The 17,109-nt window shown below is 56.0% G+C and overlaps 1 protein-coding gene across 1 annotated transcript in view; it reads right to left on the bottom strand.

The window, feature by feature from the left end:
- Positions 1–3,465: 3,465 nt before the first annotated feature.
- Positions 3,466–17,109, bottom strand: part of SDC3 (syndecan 3) — a 42,037-nt gene continuing 28,393 nt past the window's right edge. The window contains exons 2-5 of the mRNA XM_064281598.1: positions 13,146–13,263; positions 11,022–11,635; positions 8,698–8,989; positions 3,466–7,592 (exon numbers count right to left, since the gene is read on the bottom strand). Coding sequence (XP_064137668.1) covers positions 7,426–7,592; positions 8,698–8,989; positions 11,022–11,603 — 1,041 coding nt within the window. The 5' untranslated portion in view covers positions 11,604–11,635; positions 13,146–13,263 and the 3' untranslated portion in view covers positions 3,466–7,425. The remainder of the gene's footprint in view (positions 7,593–8,697; positions 8,990–11,021; positions 11,636–13,145; positions 13,264–17,109) is intronic.

Below are 17,109 nucleotides of genomic sequence, written 5' to 3' on the forward strand. Positions count from 1 at the left end.
TTTTGCTTGTAGGGGCGATGTCTTTACCTGTAAAATGTTAGGTGTCGTCGAGTTGATTTTCATCTCACAGCAACCCCATGTGAAGGGTTTCTAGGCTGGAATCTTCGCAGAGCAAATTGCCAAGTCTTTCTGTCTTACAGCCACAGTGTCACGTGTTAAGATTATCTTTTGAGCTTTTCAATATTCTGTTGCTTCTGTTTTTCTGATGATATAATTGAGGTCCAGAGACGCTTAGTAGCCTGCCCACGCTCACACAGCTAGCTAACGGGAAGGGAGGAGACAGCTGGCAAAGAGAACTCTAACTTCAGGAAGAGACCCATCTGCAAATCTCTCTGCGCTTTCACCAGCCCTCTGGCCCCTCTGAGCCTCACTTTCTTCGTTTGCACAAATACGCCGGGAGACCCAACAGCCCATGAGCCTAAATGTAATCATGTGAGAAGAGCCTGCCTGGCACCTGGCACAGTCAGGACCTCGCCCTCACCCCTTCTGCTGTCTGTTCTCTATCCCTAATTCCTTCCCTGAGTGGAGAGAAGGCTTGCAGCTCTGGGCCCTGAGTCTGCCCCAAGCCCACCCTCAGGCCAGCAGAGACAGGGTAGGCGGCCCTCGGAAGCTGAGCATGCCCCGTTCTCGGGGCGGCCCAGGCAGGCGGTGTGACCTCTTGGGCTGTGGAAGACAATCAGCTATTCTGGCTCCTTCCCTCTTGTCTGGTTCTGTCACTCATCCCTTGGGCCCAGAGGGAAAGGCTCCAACTCCGGCAGTGCCCAGCCCACCCTACCCGTGTATGATTTCTGGGTGCCAGCCTGGGCTCTGACAAGCCCAGGTTATAGTGCACACCACGGCTGACACTGATATTTTGGTTTCTACCTAGGCTCACTGTCATTCATACATTCAGCAAGCAGCAGGCTGGCCCTGCAAATAATAACAGTAATAATACTAATGACAGCAGCAGCAGCAATCACCATAGCACACACCAGCCAGGAAAATTTCTGAGCACATTGCGTAAGAGGCACAGACTGTTACTGGCCCTATTTTACAGGTGAGGAAACTGACTACCGAGAGGTTGAGTAACTCACCCAAGGTCACACAGCCAGCCGGTGATAGAGCGGGATTTGAATAAGAGTTTGCCTGGTAAAAGGCTGACACTGAGAGGGTTGTAAGTCCAGCTACTGGCAGCCAAGGAGTGAGCCCAAAGGCTTTGAACACCGATGTGCCAAGCTTCATGCTAGTTGCTTTCAATGAATTATCGCATTTAGCCCTCACGACAGCCTCCAAAAATCAGCCTTATCGTCACCATTTTGCATGTGAGGAAATTGAGGCTCAGAGAGGTAGAACAATGTGCCTAAGCAAACACAGCTTCACCCACTTGAATCCAAGACCACGCTGTTTCTACTCTTCCAAGCTGAGAATAAAGTATGAACGGACGTCACTAGCATTCAAGAGAGAAGGTGATGGGGCGGGGGGAGGCCTGCAGGAGGGAGACAACAGGCTATAGGAACTCAGAGGGGGGGATTTACCTCCTGAAAGCTTCCTGGAGGACAGGCCACATGAGCTGGGCCTTGAATGGTGATAAACCAACCCCTCACACCACAGGAGGCTTCTAACTCATCCAGGGCTTTGTTAGAACCTCACAGTGGCAGGTCTGGTTCCTTTACCCCATTTTATAGCTATGCGGACTGAGGCTCCCAAAGGACAAGTGGTGAGGTCCCAGACCTCAGAGCTCTGTCCCTACACTGCCTGGCAGTGAAGGGAGTGCCCAGGGTTGGTGGGACTGGCATGCAGCAGCTGAGGAGGAAAGGCCCTTCCCCGACAGTGTCATTACAGTCACACCTGACAGTGTGTCATTACAGTCATACGAGACACTGTGATGGTGCGTCTCCCCAGAAGACTGTGAGCACCCCAGGAGCAGGCATGTGTCTGCCTGGTTACCTCTCTGCTCCCAGTTCCAAGCACAGAGTCTGGCATACAGTGGGCACCCATAAACTTTATTGGAAGGAGGGTGGGATGGGTAAGAGAGAGAAAGGGAGAGAAAGAGGGAAGGATAAGTAGGTGGGATGGGATCCTGTACCAAACCCAGAGGCCTTAGGCTCTAAGCCATCCCAGGACCATCAGGGCCCTCTGTGAGCAACACATTTTAAGATGAAGAAATTCCTAGAAGAAATATTTGCAGGACATGGAGAGGTTTCCCTTGGAGGAGGCAAGTTTTTGACCCTGACGCCACGTATCTAGAGGGCTGCCCTGTGGCCTTGAGAGAAGAATGAGGAACGGAGAAGGGAAACACTGGAGAGACAGAAAGGAAGGACTTCTCAACAGGCAGAGTGACCCACTGAGCCTCAGGCTGCCCAAGCTCCCTGTCACAAGAGGTGTGCAAGCGGGGCTGGGAAATTGCCCATCGGAGATCTGAAGAAGGGAGTTCGTCCCCGGGGCGGAGGGGCCCAGGGCTAACTCTAAGGCCTCTCAACTCCTTGACCTTTAATCCTGGGAATGATTCTACCCAATGGCTCTTTTCTGTCCCAGTGCCACCACTGAAGACCCTGTGAGCTGAGACTGACTGCACCAGGTACTGTGCTGAGTGTTCTTCCCCCACTTATTCCTCACCGCCCTCCATTTAGGGGGAAGTGTCAGCCCATTTAGGAGCATTGGTTGTGCAGTGGTTAAGCGCTCATCTGATAGCTGAAAGATTGGTGGTTCGAACCCACCAGTTGCTCCTTGGGAGAAAGATGTGGCGGTCTGCTTCCATAAAGATTAAAACCAAAAACCAAAACCAGTGCCGTCGAGTCAATTCCGACTCATAGCGTCCCTATAGGACAGAATAGAACTGCCCCATAGAGTTTCCATGGAGCACCTGGTGGATTCAAGCTGCCAGCCCTTTGGTTAGCAGCTGTAGCACTTAACCACTATGCCACCAGAGTTTCCCCATAGAGATTACAACCTTGAAAACCCTATGGGGCAGTTCTACTCTGTCCTGCAGGGTTGCTATAAGTCGGAATCGACTTGACAACATTGGGTTTGGTTTTTCGGTTAGCCCATTTCACAGATGAGGAGACAGGCTCAGAGAGGCCAAGTGGCTTATCCAGAGTAGAGCTAGGAAATGTCACCATTTGGGCTTAAAACCAGGCCTGTCAGACCCCAAAGCCATCCTGCCTCAGCTGGTCTTACTCTGATATCCTGTGGTCCCAAGATTCTCTATTTGTGGCCTGAAACCAGAGTTCTTCCCCTGGGGGCAAACCACAGCCTGGCCCCACCCAACCACAGTCCCCACCCAGCCTCACCACAGTCGACTTTTTTTTCCCACTCTCAACCACCAGCAGCTTTTACCATAATGGCTCCCATGAGGGGCTGCTGGTCAATTTTCCCTGCTTAGTTCTTAAATGCTTTTAAAGGGGAAGGTGGCTGAGGCCCAGGTGGGGCTGTGGATGCCCCTCCTCAAATGGCCCACACGTTGACTCACATTCTGGCCACAGTACATCATTTCAGCTTAATTTTATTTCCTCTTATAAATGGGCACAGCACAGGAAGTGTTAAAAAAAAAAAAAAAATTCCTTCACAAGGCAGGGACAGGTGAGTGGCCGCGCTGGGGTGGTGCCTTGGTCTTTTCCACTGTCTTTCCTTCTCTTTTCCTTATTTAAAGTTTTGGCCATGAACTTGGGATAGGTATGGTTAATAAACAGGTTATGGGGGAAACCAAGGTCAGGGAAGGCCCAGGGAAGGGAAGGACAAACTCCCACCCACCCCGGACCAGGTTCTCAAGGGCTCTGTACAGAAGGGACACGCCAGGGGGAGGGACACTCTCCAGAGGGGCTCTCCGGAGCCTCGCTGTCTACGAAAAGTATTTACATGCATTCACCACGCTGGGGCCGGTGCACCAAGGAGCCAGGCGGGCACCCTGGGGTGCTGTGGCCATCAGCCCTCAGAGGGCAGCTCTGGGCCCAGTCTCGGTGTCTCTGTAAATCTGTACACAGTTTGTGGACTCCTATTTACAGGCAAGAGGCCTGGGAGGCAAGTCCAGGGCTGCGGCTGGCAGGACTGGAAATCCAGCTGAGCCCCGGGGAGACAGCCACTCCTGCCCCAGAAGTCTGCTCCCTGTGCCCGAGAGCCCCCGCCTGGAGGCCTGGACAGTCGGGCTTGTCAGCCCCAGAGGGTCTGGTCGGAGCACCCAAGCCCCTGCCCACAGGCTTCCCCACCCAGCCCTTGTTGCCACCAGATGCCCCCAGTGCTCAAGGGGACGGACCAGCCTTTCAGGACTCCAGAGACCTCACACCTCCAGCACCCAGTCCTCTGGGCTCTAGAAGTCACAGCCAAGGGATGGGGTAATCAACCCACCCTCTGCCCCAGTCCTAGAATGGTCAACTCCGTGCCCTCTAGGCTGCAGCCTGCCTAGTACTCTCAGGCCGTCAAGTCCCCGAGAGGCTCTCAAGCCACAGCTCCCTCTCACTCTGAATCCTTCACGTTCCCAGGAAATGCCAGGGCCCCACAGGCACCTTCCCTGCGGCACCAGGGTCTGGGATTTACTTGGGCAGACCCTGCCCACCTCACACCATGGGCCAGCGAGTGAGGGCCCTGCACTCACTCACCGCACCTTGGAGAGCGCAGCTCGTCCTCTTGACTCTTGGATGCCTTCCTCAAATTGGGCTGGCCAGAGTGGATTTGGGCTGGTCAGACTACACTAAACTTCACAGGGAAAAAGCCTGGACATTTGTTTTGGGCCCAGGGCTCCGTGAACAAGGCCCTCAGCCTATTTTCTTGAATGCTAAGGACACAGAGAAGAGAGGCCAGTGCCAGGAAGCAAAGCCTCAAACCCTACATTGGAACCCAGCCCTCAGAATGGGAGGCGGTAGGCCCACTGGGGCCTTGCCACACTGACCAGGTCCCTCCACACCCACTTGGGCCAGCCTAAAGCGACCCCAGGTCATCTCTCCTGTGCTGGACTCCGCCCCCACCAGGGGCTCCCGGCTCTGTGCAGGGTGCTCCCAGTCCCAGCCTCCTCTGGGCTTCTTCTGCTGGGTGTCTAGGTCCTCCTTCCTCCATGCTCTCCGGTTTCTCAGCCTCGGCCTGCCTAGGCCTTCTCACCAGAGCTGCTGCCCCCCAGACAGCAGCCCACCCAGGAAGCAGGGCAGAGGGAGGCTGGGACTTGGGGTCTCCTCCACTTCCCATCCCCCAGCCCTCCTGCTCCAGGGGTGACAGACGCCAAGTCACCTCCTACAGATGTCCTGGGCCCCAGGATGCCTTCCCCCATGCCCCTCCTCAAAGGCTGGGTTCCTCACAAGCCTCCAGGCCCTGCCAAGAGGAACTTCAGGTCTTCAAGAGGGAGCCCAGGCTGGGAGTAGGACCCTGGAGAAGGCAGGCTGGGGGAGACCTCCCTGGAGCCTTGCCCTCCCTGCCTCAGGCACCTCCCACCCTCACCCTGCAGAAATCTGCTGCCAGGGAGTCCTGAAAAGGAAACAGAAATAAAACTTGGGATCCTGACTGGGGTCTGGTTGGGAGTGGGGGTGGGTGTGAGCACCAGCCAATCACAACTCATACCACATGCCTCTGGCTCCAAGTGCCCCGCCGAGCACACACTCCCCAAATGAGGATGTGACCCCACATTTAACAGCACAGAAGGGGAAGCAGGCTGGGGGCTAAGACACCCCCACCAACACCTGCTCAGACGTCTCAAACCTCTGTCCTTGGGGCCTGGGGCAGCTCATCTGGGACAGGCTGCTTCTAGCTGTGGGCCCATCCTGTTGTAGCCAGAATGGCTGGGTTGTATGGCCCAATGGGTGGGCGCATGTCCATGAAGAGGGCAGAGGTTGGCCTGGCGAGGCCAAGGGCGGAGGATGCAGAGAGGCTGGGCGGCAGGGCCGGCCCGCACAGGCACTTTGGAGACTTGGTGTTCTGGGAGGGAGGGTAGGCCCCTAGCTCAGAGCAGGAGGGAGGCAGGGAGACCAGAAACCAGACCACATGCCCCCCTCCCCCCAACCCAAGGCCTTTGGTCCTAGGAGGCCCAGGCACCCTCCACAGCCTGGGGCTGAGTCCAAGAGCCAAGCTTATCCTGCCTCAGCCTGGGAGAAGCCCCAGGGCTCCCAACAAGTTGGGGGTTGGCCCCAAATGTCCCCGCTTTGAGGGCTATAGTGGGGAGGGATGCAGGAAGGGGTGAGGCCAGGCCCAGTCCGGTGTGCAATGCCCTGAGGAGGCTTCTGGCAACTCCCCCTCCTCCCACAGCAGGCTTTATACACCAGGAAGGGCAAGTGCCATCATCTTCCTCCAGTGTGAGTGGGTTGTGGAGGGTAAAAGCATGCATCCATGTGGGATTGTGTCCAACACAGGCAGGGGTGATGCCAAGGTGGTTGGTATGGGTGCTGTGGTGTGGGACTGAGCATGACAGGGCAATGTGGGGTGACCCAATATGGGCTGATTTTCCCGGCCTGATTCCACCCTCCTTGGGAGCCTGAAAGCCAGAGACAAGGTGTATGGAGCCACAGTGTGTGTGTTTGAGACGGAGAGGGACGGAGAGGGACAGAGAGGGACTGGGCAGCCACACCGTCACTCTGACTGGTGACTTGCATTGTCATAATTGTTTGGGACTGCGTAAGGGATGCATGAGAGTCTTTGGGATAACGTGTGTGTGAGAGAGAGAGAGAGGGAGGGAGAGAGAAGGAGTGGCTGAGTGCTCAGGATTGTGATTTTGTCATTGGGTGCTTTCATCGGGTCGTGGTCGTGAGACAGTACGTGTCTGTTGGAAATGACTGTACAGAGCCCTCTAGCAAGAGGGATGTCTGGGCAGCCCCACCTTACCAGTGGCTGCCCGGGCACCCTTAGGAAGCCATATCTTCAGGGGAAGACTCAGAAGGAGGTGAGCCTGTGGATGCATGTGTATAGGGGGGATCCCATGGCCCCAGCAAGGCCAAGATAGATCAGCCTGGGGACAAGGGGCACCCTCTCACCCAGGCGGTGAGGTGCACGGGGACAGAAGCAAGGGGCTGCCAAGTCCAGGTGATTTCAGAGGCTGAGTTTGCCAAACACTTGTTCCAGAAACCAGCCTGAAAGAGCTCTGCTCCAACAAGGAGCCGCAGCCAGTCCCCGTGGGGGCCAGCTAGGGCACAGGCCTATCTCAAGCCCCACCCCTTCTTCCACCAGCCAATCAGGAACTTCCTTCCTCCTGTCCGGCTGACGAGAGGTCCTGAGCCCAGGGCTGGTAGGGGACAGGAGATGAGCTTGTGAGGGCACAGTCTGGAGCAGATGGCAGTGCCCTCCCCCCACCCCCGACCCTTTGGGGCAGATCTATGTGAGGCTGGTAACCTGGGCAGGCCTCGGGAAGAGGGCAGACAAGAGCTGGGGCCAGGTCCCCTCCTGGGCCCGGTCCCAGGCCTGGCCTGGAGGGGCCAGATGGGGACAGGGCAGAGGGCGGGGCTGAGACTGCGGGCAGGCACTGCAGCTCAGGCTCCGCTAGGCGTAGAACTCTTCCTGCTTGTCAGGCTTCTGGTACGTGACGCTCGCCTGCTTGGGCTCCTCCAGGGTATAGCTGCCCTCGTCCTTCTTCTTCATGCGGTAGATGAGCAGCGTGACCAAGAAGGCGGCGAAGAGGGCGCCCACGACCCCGCCCACAATCACGGCTGCAGAGGGAGAGGGCAGAGGTCAAGGCCCAGAGGCAGGTGGGACAGGGTAGATAGAGCCTGGGGAGTGGTGAGGGGCCCTGGGGACGCGGTAAGGCTGGTGGAGGGCTGGGAGCCCCATACCCAAGTAAGTCTTGGAGTGAAGATGGGACAATACTAACAGTGCCAGCACTGGCTCCCACTGACACGCCCTCACTGTGTGCCTGGCTCCCTTCTAGACACCTGACACACCTTGAATCCTCCCAACAGCCCTAGGAGGTTGCTGTGCTCTCCACCCAATGTAAGATCCCCTCAATCTGTAAGACGCACCATTATTTTATATACCGCTAGCAGAAGAAAAAATGCTGCAAATTCATTTTTTTGGTGCTGCCAAGTAGATTTTGACTCATTTTAACCCTATATGACAGAGTAGAACTGCCCCATAGGGTTTTCTTGGCTGTAATCTCTACATAAGCAGATCACCAGGTCTTCCTCCTGCGGAGCTGCTAGGTGGGTTCAAACATCCAGCCTTTTGGTGAGCAGTCAAATGCTTAACCACTGCTCCACCAGGGCTCCTTTCATTAAATGATGACGCATCCCAATTACAGAAGAGTTTATATACGAACAGGCATGCACCTTAGAACTAAGTGCAAAATGATTGTGCCCATTCTACAGATGCGGAAAAGGACACCTAGACAGGCGAAGTACCTTGCCCGAGGTCACACTGTTCATCAGTGGGGAGCCAGGATTTGGACCAAGAGTTTGGAGTTTAGGAGATGTGGCCAGGGGCTGAGGGCAAGTCGAGCCACAGGATGGGGTCAGAGATTAGAATCCAAAGGGTGAGATCCAAGGGGGGTCAACTAGCATGGCACAGGGAAGCAGGGGCTAGAGGGCACTGAAGAAAGTGATGGAGGTAGAGATGAAGTCAAGGTCAGACCCCAGGTTAGGGGAAGGTCACGGGAGAAGCAGCGGTCAGGTCTGGGGACCGAATCCCCAGCTTTCCCTTCCTGTCTGGCTACTAGGAAACTCACGCCCTGACCTCCCTCCTGGGTTCCTAGAAGACAAACTGAGGCCCAACTAGCTGCCTCTCTCTGGGCTCCTCTTTAGTCCAAACCCCAAGCCTCACCTACGAGCACCTCCTTCCTCTCCAGGATGCTCTTCTGAGGCAGCTGTGCAGCCGAGCTGCCTGAGTCGATGGCATTGTCCAGGAGGCCGGGGCCTGGGCGGGCACCTTTGGGCAGCACCCCAGGTGGAGGTGAGGGCTTGGCTGCTGGCCCTCCCACAGCCACCACCTCATTGGCTGTGTCTGGCTGCATGGTCTCTTCCTCTGGCAGCTCAAAGTCCCCGCTGGGCCCCCCGCTCACAGGTACCTCTGGCTCATCCCGGATCGTGGTCAGGAAGGACTCTGGAGTGGGGGTCTGCAGGGAAGGTGGCATGAGCCCAGAAGCTAGGCCCCAGTATCCCCTGCCACAGGCAGCCCCTTCCCACCCCCGCCCCCAACACACACACACAGACACACAAGCCTGTGACTACCACGCTGCCCCCTTATTATGTGCCAGGCACTGTACTAAGTACTTTCAACGCATTTTACCCTCATAACATCCCTATGAAGGAGGTATTATTACTCCCAATTGACAGAGCAGGACATAGGCTCAGAGAGGTTAAGTGACTTGCTCAAGGTCACACAGCCAGTAAATGGTAGAAGCAGAACTATGACCCAGTTGTATCCAACTCTGGGGTCTGAGTTTGTAACCTACATGTAATGCTTTGCTGCCTTTGTTCTCACCCTGGCCACATCCTGTCCCCATCCCATCCCCGTCACTTCCTCCTCTAGTTGCCTTAGTAACAATCCTTGGGGAACTCCTGTCGAGGAACTGTCTGAGGACAGCTGGGTGCAGCTGCTATGTGCTTGGATCTGGTCCCTGGTCCGTGTGCCGAGGGCAGAGGTGATTCCTTTAGCCTGGAGGTCAGTCCAATAGCACTACTCGCACAGTATGATGCCCTTTGGGACAGGTGTCCAGGGAACCAGGCCAGTGATCACGACTCCTGATGGCTCCCACCCCGTGGAGTAAGGGCCAGAGCTGGGAATCATGAGACCAAAACAGGGGCAGTGGGAACCATTGGGGCTGGGCGTGGCCACTTCCCAGGTGGGCGTGGAGAGGGTGAGCCTGGTGTCTGGACAGTGCTCAGTGGCTAGACCAGCAGCCTGGACTCTGGGCCGGCCTACTCGGGCTCTGTGCCCTGTCATTGTTTCCCGTTCCTGCTTGGTTAAGTCTCTGTGAAAACACCAGGCTGCCCCAGCTGCTCAGAGGAGCCATGGGATGGGGTTCACGTCCTGCTGGGGTCCGAGAGTTAAGGGACTGGCTGAGGAGCTGGAGGAGTTTGACACTAACCCTGAGAGCAGCTCCACGGCCTGAGCCCCTCCCTCGGTGAGACCAGCTGCAAGGGCTTTCGTGCCGCCATCAATCTTCACCACCTCCTCCTTGCACAGCACACCCAGCAGGATCAGACTCAGTTTCCCATTTCCTTGATACTCACCCATCCCTGGCTTTCCTAACCATCTTCATCCTCTTCTCTTCGGTCCCTAACTCATATATAAACCTGCCAACACACACACACACACACACACACTCACACACACACACACACACTCGCATACACACTCCCCAGCCCTAGATGGAGCTCTGAGCCAACTGCTATGGAGTCACAACTGGCCGCGAAACCTTGCGAACATGGCCTCACCATCCTGCGCCCCAACTGCCTCACCTGTAAAATGAGTCCTATGTTTAGCACTGAGCCGAGCACACAAGGCATGCCACAAAGGTGAGCTCAAATCCTTCTTCCCGTATAGCCCTGCTGTCTAACCACCCTCAGACTAATGATGGTGACGATAATAGCAACAACTGCTAAGACTTTTAGCTTAGGATCACCAGGCAGCATTCTGAGCACTTTGGATATACCCACAAATTTAATTCTTACACTATGATTTACGTTGTGTTACTTTCTCCTCTTCACAGATAAGGAAACAGAGGTCTAGAAAGCATCTGTGAGTTGCTGGAGTTCACATGGTTAAAAAGTGGCAGTGGGAGAATTCCAATCCAGGCTGCCTGGCTCCTGAGTTTGCTCTTAACCAGGACACACAGGCCCACCCTGTCGCCACCACCAACACACATGCACGCATCCAATTCCTCCCCCCTCCCCCACATTCTTGCCCCAAAATCCTAAAACTCAACCACCCCACCCCCAGCATTCTGTCTCCTTAGCCCCCGTCCAGGTCTCTTTTCCATCCCCACCCTCATCCTCTGGCCACATCCCCCTCTTGCCCTCCCCACTCCAGTCTGGCTCCTCTCCAGACCCTCCTGGTCCTCACCCTGCTAGCTCCACCCTTCCTCCCCAGGCCCTGACCCATCCTCCTCTGCTCTCACCCCTGTCCTCTCCCAACACCCTCACCTGAGCTACCTCCGTGGGTTCAGGGGCAATGGTCCCCAGGGGCAGGGTGCTCCTCTCGAGGACATCAGGTTCCTGGGTGGTCATCGGCCTGGGAAGGGCTCTTGGCCTGGAGGTAGCTGTACTGACCAGCCTGGGTGTTGGGGCCTCTGTGTCCAAGACAGCTACAGTAGTGGGAGGCGAGGGTGCCGCTGGGGTGGTGGCCTGGGCTGTGGCTGCTGTGGTTAGTGGAAGTGGCAGAAGCTTCCGTATGCCAGTGGTCCTTATGACAGTAGTGGTGGCCGTGGAAGGAGGTGCTGCGGGGGTGCTGGGGGCAGCAGTAGCCACTGTGGCGGGCACGGTGGCTACAGTGGTGGCCCCTGTGGTCGTGGCAGCAGTGGTAGCCGTGGTAGTAGCAATGGTGGTGGCTCTCTGGCTGGGCTCTCCCGGGACCTCTGTCACCACCAGGGTGCTGGTGGCCGTCTCTGGGGTGGGGCGCTCAGAGGGGAGTTCTTCAAACGGGGTGCCCATAGGCTGGATGTCCGTGGTAGGCAGCACAGCGGGGGTTGTGGACAACGCCAGGGCCACGTCTGGGCTGAACCGCATGGCTGTCTCAATGCCCGACTCCTGCTCGAAGTCTGAGGGGGTGGGGAAGAGGGAGAGAGCTGGGGAGCTGGGGGATTGTGAGGGGCACGAGGATCCCATGTAAGCAATGGCCATCGATGTTGGGGGCTCCCAATCCCGTCTCTTTGCCCAAATTCCCCCAGAGCAAGATGAGAGAAAGGAGGAAGGCACAGCTTGGCCAAAGGTTACCATTTGGCTAATGGATGTTCCCCAACTCCTCTCTGCCTAGTCAAAAGTTCCTCCAGGGGCCCCCTCTTCCAGGAAGTCTTCCATGACTATCCCAGCCCATTCAGCCTGGAGCTTCTATTAAGTCAGGCCAGCCTGCAGCGCCTGAGGCCTACTGGGTGCAAAGCTCGCTGAGGGCTGAAGGGGGCAGGGGAGCAGAACTCTGCGAAAAGAGTCAGAACCAGGTACACCCCTACCACAAACACAAGATAGTGGGTTCACTAAAGGCTACCCCAGAGGCACAGGCAGAGGGCAGTGGGAGGGCAAGTGAGGGAAGGAGCCCTTCCTACAAAGGAGTGTCTGAGCAATCTGACTCAAAGCCAGGAATGGTGAAGGGGCTTGAGAGGAAAGGAGGGAAACCGAGGGAGATCACAGCCAACTCCTGGGGCCCTGAACCTGGCAGAGGAGAGGTGAGGGAGGAGCCAGGGGCCACCTCCTCAGACACCATCCTAGTCCCTCAATGGGCCTGATCTCAGCCCTCTCCTTTTTTTGCTACCATTTTTAGAGCTCTTTTTTTTATGCCAGATGCTCATCTTATCTCAAACCCTCACAGGGGCTGAGACTTTGATACTTATCTTCAGTTACAGATAAGCATACAGAGACTCAAAGAGGGCAAGTGGCTTGTTAAAGGGCACAGAGCTGTTAAGTAACATGGCTGGGATTCGAACTCCTGCCTCTCTCTGCCTGCTCTAGCCCCGCCCCTTGGCTACAACTGATTGGACCAGAAGAGGGCACCTGACCCAGTCAAATTGCCTCTGCTGAGGATTTGCCATTACTACTGAAAACCAAACCAACCCGCCGCCCTCCAGTTGACTCTGACTTACAGAGATCCTGTAGGACAGAGTAGAATTGCCCTATAAGGTTTGCAAAGCTGAAATCTTCAGGAAGCAGACTGTCACATCCTTCTCCCGCAGAAAAACCCACTGTGCCACCAGGGCTCCGGAGAAGTGCTAAACTTCCCCGGGTAGTTGAGTAGTAATTTGAAAACTGGGTTGCAGAGGTGTGGCTCTGTGTCCCTACCGAGACCAGAGGGCAAAGACAGCAGGGCTGCAGAGAGGCCAGGAGGTCATGCAGAGCGGGGGGTCCTCCAGGCCCTGGTTCTGGTACTTAGGAGGATCATCCATCCTTCTTGCTTTTGGGGTCCGTGAAGACCCCTGCCTGCCCTCCCTATGATAAAGCTTCCCAACACTGCGTAAGTGAGCTGAGTGGGTTTCTGTTCCTTGCAAGTAAAACTGTGGGTGGGGCGCTAGGTGCAGGCTGCTCACTGCCCCCAGACAGGAAAAGAAGGAGTGTACTTACAGCCCGAGCCTGACCCCGAGTAGAGGTCATCCAGTTCGTCATCGGGGAAGGAGTCGTCGTCCCCGGAGCCCTCAAGGTCCACGGGCCTCTCGAAGTTCTCACTGCGCCAGCGCTGGGCCTGGGGAGGAAAGAGAGACCGGCGGGCTCAGCACCTGAGGGCGGACCCGCAGCCTGGACCTGCCCAGAGGGGCGGAGACACATGGGCTGAGGGCCTCCACATGGGTAGCAGAGAGCTGGGGGCCAGCCTGATACCCCTCCCCACCCACTGGAGGGTGGCGGCCCCCATTGCCCTCTTGACGGCCACCACTGGAGACCCTTGGTTATTCACCCACCCCTGACTGGAACCACTGAGTGACAGAACAGTGTTCAGGGCTCAGATTCTGGGGGCAGAATGCCTGGATTTGAAGCCATCACATAAATATGTGACCTGCAGCAAATTACTTCATGTCTCCCTGCCTCTGTTTACTCACTAATATTAGCTGTGAGCTAATAGGTTTGTGAACATTCAGCGTGCTAGCACAGGTGCAGCCCTGGCTCACATAGGTGCTTGGTCCAGGCTGCCAGTTGCTCTTTGTGGTCAGTGTCACCACTCCACTCACAAAGCGTATTTCACAGACGAGATTCCATGGATGGGAGTCCTCAAGACAAGTGGGGGAGAGATGAAGGTCATCAGTCCCATTTGACAGATAAGAGAACTGAGGCCCAGCTGCACAAGGTCACCAGAGAGCACATGGTATCCATGAGACCCAGACTGTTCGGTACCCACCATCCCCCACCTCAAAATCCTAATTAGCACCATCAGATGGACATGGGTGTTGGGGAAATTTGGGTACCCTTGGGTGAGGGGGGAGGGAAGAAGGGGTACAGGCTGAGTCCTCCCTAAAACAAGAAGTCAGCTCCCTCCCCGGCCCACTCCCAAAACATTTCAACACCCCAGAGTCAGCTCACGGCCTGACTGCTACTTCCATGCCTGCCAGGAGTGTCTTTAGGGGATCAGCAGAGGTGACAGGGGCTTCTCCCAGGGTCCAGCTCTCCAGCCCCAAGGGGGAAAAAAATGTTACTGTCCGGTCTATTCTGATTCATAGTGACCCTACCTACAGGACAGAGTAGAACTGCCCCATAGGATTTCCAAGGAGCAGCTGGTGGATTTGAACTACCAAACTTTTGGTCAGCATCCAAGCTCTTAACCACCATGCAACCAGGGCTCCCAGGCCCAAGTCCTCCCAAAGTTAGAACCTGCGAAGGCTGGGAGCTGGGACTCTTGCATCCCCACTCCAACCCCATCCCTACCTCAACCCTAGGGTTGGAGCCAGTCCCCCATGACCTCAAAGGCACAACTGCTAACCCCCGAAGAGGGGCAGGCTTGGCCCTGCTGCTGGCCCTTCCCCTGCCACATCTTTACCCTGGTTCCAGACTGAGCCCAGCCAGGTCCCTGCCCCCTGAACTTAATTCCTGATGCTTGGATAGGAAGGACATGGCATTTGGATCTTAAATAATTCAGATAAAGAGAGAAAGGCATCTCAGGCAGTGGGAACAGAATTAGCAAAGGCTCCGAGGCAGGGAAGTGTAGCCTGTGCCTGTGGAGCTGGCCCTCCCCAACCCTTTGCACACTCAATTCCAGCCACCTAGGTCCCTTCCCTTCTGGAATATGCCTGGTCTTTCCTGCCTCCTTCACTCATGCTGTTCCCTCTGCCTAGAACACCCTTCCTGCCCATCCCCTACCCCCCAACTTTTTTGCCAGCTAACTCTGGCTCCCACATCACTTCTTGTGAGAAGCTCTCCTACTCTGGCCTTTCAGAGCATCCTGGGCTTCTGAACCCACACATTTTATCACTACTTGTGAGATGTGGCTTGTTGTGAGTATTTTTGTTCCATGGCTGTGCCCACCCCCACTAAACTATACACTCAGTGATGGCAAGGACAGCTGGAGACCAGCAAGGTGCCTGGCATATACATAGTAGGCATTCAAGAACTACTTGTTAAGGGATGACTGTTGGGGTAGGAAGATGTGAATGGTTCACGGGGCAGGGTGGGGCAGGGGTGGCTGGAGTGGAGGTTGGGGAAGTCAGCTGGGCCCGATCACAAAACACTTGGTCTGGGAACTCGGTCATTTTTAACGCCGGCTGCACAGCAGAATTTCATGAAAGCTGATCTCAGTGAGTCAGTAGGTCTGAGGGTAGAGCCTAGGCATCTGCACTGTGTGGCTTCTCAGAGAGGAGTCTGAGCTGCCAACAGCAGGGAGCCACAGAAGGTGTGTGAGCAGGAGAGGGACTGGACTGGCGCTCTATTCTGTGTTCCAACCAACACGCACTCGCCACTGTCGGCCCCCTTCTAGAGTTTGTACAGAGCCGGAGACAGGTCACTGCAGAATTTCCGTCTTGGCTTCCGGCCCCCAGCCTGGACCACCTGCTCCAAAGCCCTACACCATTCAGCCAGGGCAGGAGGCCAGGGCAGGAGGCCAGGAGATATCCCACCCCCACCCCCACCCCCCCACACACAGTCTCCAAGTAATGAATTAATCAGTATTTACTTGCTACCAGTGAGTCATGGAGTGGAACAATTAGCGTAATTGCTCCTGTGACTAATTGCTGGGTCTTCCTCCTTTTTAGACATTCCAGGAGCTCCAGGCAGCTATCGTCCAACTTTCTCCAGCTCCCATGTCTGTCCTCATTGTCTAGAACAAATCCCCAGGACCCAGAGCTGGGGGACCAGATGGCTCCCCGCACTACCAGCCTCCACAACCTGGGCTAGCTAGCCACACTAGAGTCCCTTGGAGACTCTGTGCTTCTGTCCCTCTAGTTCTTAGACAAGCAGCCTGAAGCCCGAGACCTGCAGCTCCTGCTCAGGGCCACAGCAGGGTGGGACAGTGCAGGGAACAGGGCTCAGGCTCCTCTCCTAGGTGGGGCTGTCTTCACAGCCCTGTCATCCTTCCAGGCAGAGCAGGGCAGGGGAGTAGCTCAGAGGCTGTTAGCTCAGAGGAAGTGTTCTAGGAGATCTGTGATCCCTGAGAGCCCCCCAAACAGGGGTAAATGTGGGGGCCAAATTAGGGAGTCCTTGTGATTCCTCAGTGACCAACAGCCACACACCACCTGCACAAATCCAAAGATACCCAAACCATTGAAATGACACATCCAGAGACACAGGGAGAACATACCCACCTGACACACACTCCCCTAAAGACAGCCACAGAGAAACACAGTGTGTCAGCATGCCCCTTGTTGCAAACAGGCACATGCATGGGGGCTGAAGAGCTGGGAGGGGGGGCGCATACTGTGCAGCTCTGAGGCTCAGAGACAAGCGTGGAGCCTCCCGTGAATCCATCAGCCTTCACTCAGGTAGCTCTCACCTAGATACTATTCAACCCTAGCTCAGTAGCCATCGACATGACAACCGTTACCATGACGACCATCTCCTCCATGCTAAGGACCAGGAGCTCCAGCTCCCCACAGAGATGGGGGGGAAGCAGGAGAGGGAAAGATCATGGAGGAAGAGACAGACAGGACAATGACAACAGGGAGGGGGGAGGCGGAGACAGAGGACAGAGGCAGAGGACAGGGAGGAGCCAGGGGGTAGAGGGACAGAGCAGGGAGACAGGAGGGGAGAGGTGAAGAAGGGACTCTGTGAGAGAGAGAGAGAGAGAGAGAGAGAGAAGGCGTGAGTGGGAGGCAGAGGGAGAGAATTCTCTCACATCTTAATTTAGCCTCTCACTGATCAGACAAAGCTGGGGAAGGGGCCACCTCAGTAATTTTCCAAACCTGCATCCAAGGCAACATTCTTTCCGAATAATAAACATTCCCAGACGGGAGGAAGGGGGCTGGCCAGTAACCAATCACCCCTGAGCTGGCCCTGGGAAGCTCGGTGGGGACTTAATGCTGGGGGGCACCTGGGACCTGCTGAGCCCCAGGGTGCCATCTCACCAAGCCCCTCAAGCTCTGCCTCTCCTTGGGCCTGCTGGGAGCCCCGG

The sequence above is a fragment of the Loxodonta africana genome, chromosome 3 (genome assembly GCF_030014295.1).
Source record: "Loxodonta africana isolate mLoxAfr1 chromosome 3, mLoxAfr1.hap2, whole genome shotgun sequence".
In the NCBI taxonomy this organism is placed as follows: Eukaryota; Metazoa; Chordata; class Mammalia; order Proboscidea; family Elephantidae; genus Loxodonta; species Loxodonta africana.